At 39.7% G+C, this 7,104-nt stretch overlaps 1 protein-coding gene across 1 annotated transcript; it reads left to right on the top strand.

Annotated features, from left to right (window-relative positions):
- The first annotated feature begins 4,104 nt into the window (after positions 1–4,104).
- On the top strand, positions 4,105–5,532 carry LOC121477086 (non-POU domain-containing octamer-binding protein-like). Its single transcript, XM_041731300.1, is given in 2 exon segments — positions 4,105–4,843; positions 4,846–5,532. Coding segments are annotated over 2 exon segments (1,410 nt in total). The 3' UTR covers positions 5,517–5,532.
- Positions 5,533–7,104: the final 1,572 nt, after the last annotated feature.

Here is a 7,104-nt window from a genome sequence, read left to right as displayed (position 1 = left end):
AACCACAAGTTTGGGTAAATATCCATGATGTCTTTCAAGCTCTCTTAAAGGGAAATGTCATAAACTAAAGTCAAAGAGGCTTCCAGCTTCAGGCTAGAATCTTAAAAAAAAAGTAGAGGGGGATCCCTGGGTGGCGCAGCGGTTTGGCGCCTGCCTTTGGCCCAGGGCGCGATCCTGGAGACCCGGGATCGAATCCCACATCGGGCTCCCGGTGCATGGAGCCTGCTTCTCCCTCTGCCTGTGTCTCTGCCTCTCTCTCTCACTGTGTGCCTATCATAAATAAATAAAAAATTAAAAAAATAAAAATAAAAATAAAAAAATAAATAAATAAATAAAAAGTAGAGAAGAGTTTCCTCCCATTCTAATAACAAGATAAATCAGATAATCTAAAAAATCATAACTTCTTAACTTCATCAGGGAGCAGAAGTTGCAGAGTAAACACTCTAAAAATCTAAGGAAAGATAGATGTCTCCAAGGAGAGATGGGACAGTAGTCCTGGCTCACTTGTAGCAGAAAAAAAATAATAATAAAATAGCTGAAGAGAGAAAGAGAATATCTTAAAATCAGTAAGATAGAAGACAAGTTATATACCAAAGAACAAAGGAAAGGATTACACCACACTTCTCGTGGGAAATTATGCAACCCAACAACAAAGGAAACAGTCAACCAAACTAAAAGGCAATCTACAGAATGGGAGAAGATATTTGCAAATGACATACCAGATAAAGGGCTTGTATCTAAGATATATAAGGAACTTATCAAACTCAACACCCAAGAAACAAACAATCCAGTCTAGAAATGGGCAGAAGACATGGACAGACATTTCTCCAAAGAAGAGCTACACATGGCCAACAAGGACATGAAAAAATGCTCCACATCACTTGTCATCAGGGAAATACAAATCAAAACTATATTGAGATTCTATTTTACACCAGTGAGAATGGCTAAAATTAACAAGATAGGAAACAAAAGTGTTGGTGAGAATATGGAAAAAATATGGGAAACTTCTTGCACTGTTGGTGGGAATGCAAGCTGGGGCAGCCTACCTGGAAAACAGTGTGGAGGTTCCTCAAGAAGTTAAAAATAGAGCTACCATAAGACCAGTAATTGCACTACAGAGTATTTATCCCAAAGATACAGATGCAGTGAAATGATGGGACACCTGCAGCTCACTGTTCATAACAGCAATGCCCACAATAGCCAAACTGTGGAAGGAGCCAAGATGTCCTTCAACAGATGAATGGATAAAGAAGATGTGGTGTATATTGTGATGAGCACTGGGCGTTATACTATATGTTGGCAAATTGAATTTAAATTTAAAAAACAAAAGACGACAGGGAAAAAAAGGTAATTATGCAATCCAAAAGAAAATAAAGTGACATCTTTAAAAAGCTGAAAGAAAATAATGCAAATACCTTATTTCATTATGAAAACTCTGGCAAAGCTTTTCAAGTTATTTATAATATATGGCTTTTCAGAGACCATCATTTCTGGGGCTGGTTTGTATTACATCTGTTGTTGGACCCAAGAATTGATAGATTGAAATCTTCCAATTAAAAAAAATACGTGGAGTATATTAAGATCATTGGACTAATTTAAAACAATGCAGACCACTTAGATCATTGTTTGATGCCTCAAATCAGACAGCAGAACTGGCTGGGTTTCTCATCACTCCACTCACAACTAAAGGGGTCAGTCCTACTGAATACCATAAAGTTATCAATGCTTTGGTCTTAGTGATTAACAGTCTAGACTTTGGAGTCAAAAAGATGTGCGTTCAAACTCTGGCTCCTCCATTTTATAGCTCTGTGAGTTTGAACAGAACATTAAACTCTGACTCTGAAAAGAGGATTAACAAAACCCACCTTATGTGGTTGTTGTAAGAATTAAGGTGTATATAAAGTCCTGAATGACAAAAAGCCCTCAATAAATGGTAGTTCTTATAGCCAATATGCTGTTATTTTAAGACTTGATCAACAATTAATGTATACTTGATTCAAGATATTGCATGTAATTGAAATCGGGGAGGCTGCCTGAGTTTTACAAGGTTTCAAGTATAGGTGGCTTAAGGGTACTACCATATGGGTCATTTGTCACTGGTATATAACAGTCAATGTTTGCTAAGTGTTTTAAATTCCTTCATATAAAACATATACAGATCTCAAGTATTATGATTTAATAAAACAATCCCAAAGATAATGAAAAATTTCATCAGAGAAGCCAATATTTATAATTTATATTTATAATTCTATTGTTAAATTGTTTTGTTGGCATGCAAGGCAATATTAATATAAATAACTTCTAATATTATACTACAATACTTTTAATTTAATAAGTTATAGGGATCTGTAGAATGTATAGGAAAATACAAATATTTTAGGGTCCCTTGTATTTATTTCAGTAAGTGTAAAATATCAGTATAATATTATAAATATTTGTATTTTATCCTTGACTATAACTTCATAAGTATAATTTTCAGAGATCAAGTTCCTTCAGTATCTTGTAAACACCATATAAATAGCTACCATATTACTTTCCATATTTCTCTGTTTTATAGTCATTCAACAAACATCCAAGAGTACTGAGCATCCACTCTGTGTAAGACATTGTAGGGGATCCCTGGGTGGCTCAGTGGTGTAGTGCCTGCCTTTGGCCCAGGGCGTGATCCTGGAGTCTCAGGATCAAATCCCACATTGGGCTACCTGCAGGGAGCCTGCTTCTCCCTCTGCCTGTGTCTCTGCCTCTCTCTCTCTTGTCTCTCATGAATAAATAAATAAAATATTTTAAAAAAAGACATTGTACACAGTGCCAAATAAAACTAGCAGCATATTATTTTTTTCTAGCAGCACATTATTAAAATGATCTACGTATATAGGCTACTTTTTGAACTGCATTAAGAGAATCAAGACCAAATGTTATCACATTAAATAAGAACTTCATTTAATAGAGAGTTAAAAAGAAAACTCATTTCCAAGTCAATTTTTTTTGCTCTTATTTACTTCTTTAATGAAGCAGATGCTCTCCTTTATGAGCGAAATGGTGATTTGCTGCAAATGATAACTCAAATGACTAAATAATAAAGGAGATGTCATGCATTGTGTTATACTGAAGTGATGATATAAAATGATTTGCTAGAGGTCATGTTTTATAGATTCTAAGGGCTTAAGAATAATATATTTGTGATTTCATTGTGATACTACTTTTCTGACTATTAAACTGAATGGTGGGGTACCTCGGTGCCTCTGGCTTCAGATGCTAAAGCATCTGCCTTCAGCTCAGGTTGTGGTCCCAGGGTCCTGGGATCAGGCCTCACATCCAACTCTCTGTTCAGTGGGGAGTCTGCTTCTTCCTCTGCTCCCACCCCTCCCCCATCCCCATCCCTATCCCTGCTCACGCTTCCTCTTTCTCATAAATACATACATACATACATACATACCTGAATGGTGCCCATACTACAAAGGAATGTGAAAGCTCTTTTACTGAAATTACAGTCACTTATTAAAAAACTACACATATACTTAATTAGGTCACTGTCTATCTGCTTATCTCGGGGATATTAATCACTAATCATTGGCTTTAGTTATCATTGGGCCCAAGCCCTTTATTTTGTAGTTTAAAGTTGTTGAACAGTAGAGAGGCTGTGACTCTTATGGCACCCTGGTCAAATAGACTTTTACGGAGACCCACAGAATCGAAATCTTCAGGGCCAGGGCCTCAGAACACATATTTATGCAGCCTTACTGTTGATTGTGACAATCAAGGAGAGATGAAAACTATGAGTCTGGTAGAAAATGCTGTACCTACAAGAGTTTGCATTTGGACAGACCTGAGTTCCATACTCATCCATCACTTACTGTTGTGTGACCTTCGCCAGTCCTTTGTCTCTCAAAATCCTTCCATACAAAACACATACAGATCTCAAGTGTTATGATTTAATAAAACAATACCAAAAATAATGATAAATTTCATCAAAAAGTACTGGTATTCATTCATATATAAGATGAGAACAATACCTAGTGTATGGTATTTATGTAAGGATTAAGAGACAGATATGTTAGCATCGCCGTTACTCTGAGGAGAGAACAGTCGGTAGCGGGGTGAAAAATGCAGAGCAATAAAACCTTTAACTTGGAGAAGCAAAACCATACTCCAAGGAAGCATCATCAGCATCACCACCAGCAGCACCACCAGCAGCAACAGCAGCAGCCACCACCGCCACCAATACCTGCAAATGGGCAACAAGCCAGCAGCCAAAATGAAGGCTTGACTATTGACCTGAAGAATTTTAGGAAACCAGGAGAGAAGACCTTCACCCAACATAGCCGGCTCTTTGTGGGCAATCTTCCTCCTGATATCACTGAAGAAGGGATGAGGAAACTATTTGAGAAATATGGGAAAGCAGGAGAAGTCTTCATTCATAAGGATGAGGGCTTTGGCTTTGTCCGCTTGGAAACACGAACCTTAGCGGAGATTGCCAAAGTAGAATTGGACAACATGCCACTTCGTGGAAAGCAGCTGCACGTGCGCTTTGCCTGCCATAGTGCATCCCTTACAGTCCGAAACCTTCCTCAGTATGTTTCCAATGAATTGCTGGAGGAAGCCTTTTCCGTGTTTGGCCAGGTGGAGAGGGCTGTAGTCATCGTGGATGATCGAGGAAGGCCCTCAGGAAAAGGCAGTGTTGAATTCTCAGGGAAGCCAGCTGCTCAGAAAGCTCTGGACAGATGCAGTGAAGGCTCCTTCCTGCTAACCACATTTCCTCAGCCTGTGACTGTGGAGCCCATGGACCAGTTGGATAATGAAGAGGGACTTCCAGAGAAACTGGTTATAAAGAATCAGCAATTTCACAAGAGCGAGAGCAGCCACCCAGATTTGCACAGCCTGGCTCCTTGGAGTATGAGGATGCCATGCGCTGGAAGGCACTGATTGAGATGGAGAAGCAGCAGCAGGACCAAGTGGACCGCAACATCACGGAAGCTCATGAGAAGCTGGAGATGGAGATGGAGGCTGCTCACCATGAGCACCAGGTCATGCTAATGAGACAGCATTTGATGAGGCGTCAAGAAAAACTTAGGAGGATGGAAGAGCTGCACAACCAAGAAGTGCAAAAACGAAAGCAACTGGAGCTCAGGCAAGAGGAGGAGCGCAGGTGTCCAGAGGAAGAGATGCGGCGGCAACAGGAAGAAATGATACGGCGACAGCAGGAAGGATTCAAGGGAACATTCCCTGATGCAAGAGAACAGGAGATACGGATGGGGCAGATGGCTATGGGAGGTGCTATGGGCATAAACAATAGAGGTGCCATGCCCCCTGCTCCAATGTCAGCTTGTACCCCAGCTCCTCCAGGACCTGCCGCTATGATGCCAGATGGAACCTTGGGATTGACCCCACCAACAACTGAACGCTTTGGCCAGGCTGCTACAATGGAAGGAATTGGGGCAATTGGTGGAACCCCTCCTGCATTCAACCGTGCAGCTCCTGGAGCTGGATTTGCTCCAAACAAACGTTGCCGATACTAATAAAAATTTCAATGTCTAGTTTCCCAAAAACTCGTAAAAGCAGGACAGACCCTTTTTGGACTAGCCAGAATTCTGCCCTGGAAAAGTGTTAGGGATTCCTCCCAATAGTTAGGTCTTCCTTGGCTATACTACTTTGAGGGAGTTTACTGGAGGCTAAAGGCAAGGGAGGGGCGATATTTAACAAATCAGTTCTGTGTGGTATATCATTTAACTAACTGATTCTGTGTGGTGCATTCCTGAAGTCTCATGTGATTGTTGAGGGTCGGGGGGGGGGGGGGAGGTGGAACCATGGCAAAATGGATCCAGTTAGAGCCCCATTAATCTTGATCATTCCATTCTTGTCCATCCTGTTCTTTTTGCTTTCTCATTCTTATATCCTCCAACCCCACAGACACTGCCACATACACCACAAAAACAAACATCCCCCTATGACCTTAGCCCCATTCCATTCACTCACAGGTGGGAATTCAGGCAAATGTCCACAGAGGTCACAGACAACATACATATGATTCTGTTATATCCAGTATATTACCACTTCATGTCCTAAGAAAGACCTTTCTCTTAGAGATTTTCATTTTAGTGTATATTTAAAAAACCTTGTGTTAAGTTGCCTCCATCTTTTTTCTGGGTAAGGACAACCCAGGAATGGCCCTTTTATGTCTATGATGCTGTTCACAGCTTTTGATAGGCCTAGTACAATCTTGGAAACAGGGTTGCTGTATGCTGAAGGTCAGACAGTAGCTCTTAGCCTTGCCTCTCTTGGGTAGTTATGCTGTGCTTTTTTTTTTTTTTTTTTTTTTTTGGTTTACCATGTTTGATTTGTCCCTGATACATTTGGAGTTTTCTGAGAAATGGAGCAGTAATGCAGCATCAACTTATTAAAATATGTTTTAAGCCTTTAAAAAAAAAGAGAGACAATGTATTGCACAGTGTTCAGTATATGACAAATGTTTATAGATGATAGCTTTTGACTGCTTAATTTTTTTGCACCTTCACTGAGCCGTTACTTTCTTCTACTCCTCTTAATCATGAGAATGTCTCCTCTCCTGGTATTGAGGACAGAATTTTTTCCTGGTTATCCTGTCTGACTTCTCATTCTCTTCCACTGGCTTCTCTTCTTTGACCTCCCATGAATGTGAGCATTCTCCAGGATTCAGTCTTCCATTTTCTTGGAATTTTTCTAGTTCACTATTTTCCCCATGGTGTCAAATAACATCTATTTGACAAACATCTTTAAATTCCTACCTTTAATTCTGCCATACCTTGAGTTCCAGAAGAGCATTCCAAACTGTAATCAAAAGTGTTCAGCTTTGGATATCCTGTAGACACATCAGATTCATCCTCAACCACACACATGTGTACACATACCCCTCCTCAATTCTGTGCCTCATACTGTTTCTTATTATCTTTTATCATCATCTTGTCTCTATTTAAAATTTTGATTTTCTATTATGAATTATAGCTATGATTCATTGATTTTGATTTTTTAAAAATATTTTATGAAAATATTTTGTGTCTTGATTACTAAGTTTTGGGGGTCTTCTTAAATTTTGAACCCAAGGCAGGTGCCTGCTTTATCCTAGTCCTG

This window comes from Vulpes lagopus, chromosome 16, assembly GCF_018345385.1.
Source record: "Vulpes lagopus strain Blue_001 chromosome 16, ASM1834538v1, whole genome shotgun sequence".
NCBI classification, from domain to species: Eukaryota; Metazoa; Chordata; class Mammalia; order Carnivora; family Canidae; genus Vulpes; species Vulpes lagopus.
Note: the sequence above shows the minus strand (reverse complement) of the source record. Positions and strands in the feature narration are given on the sequence as shown.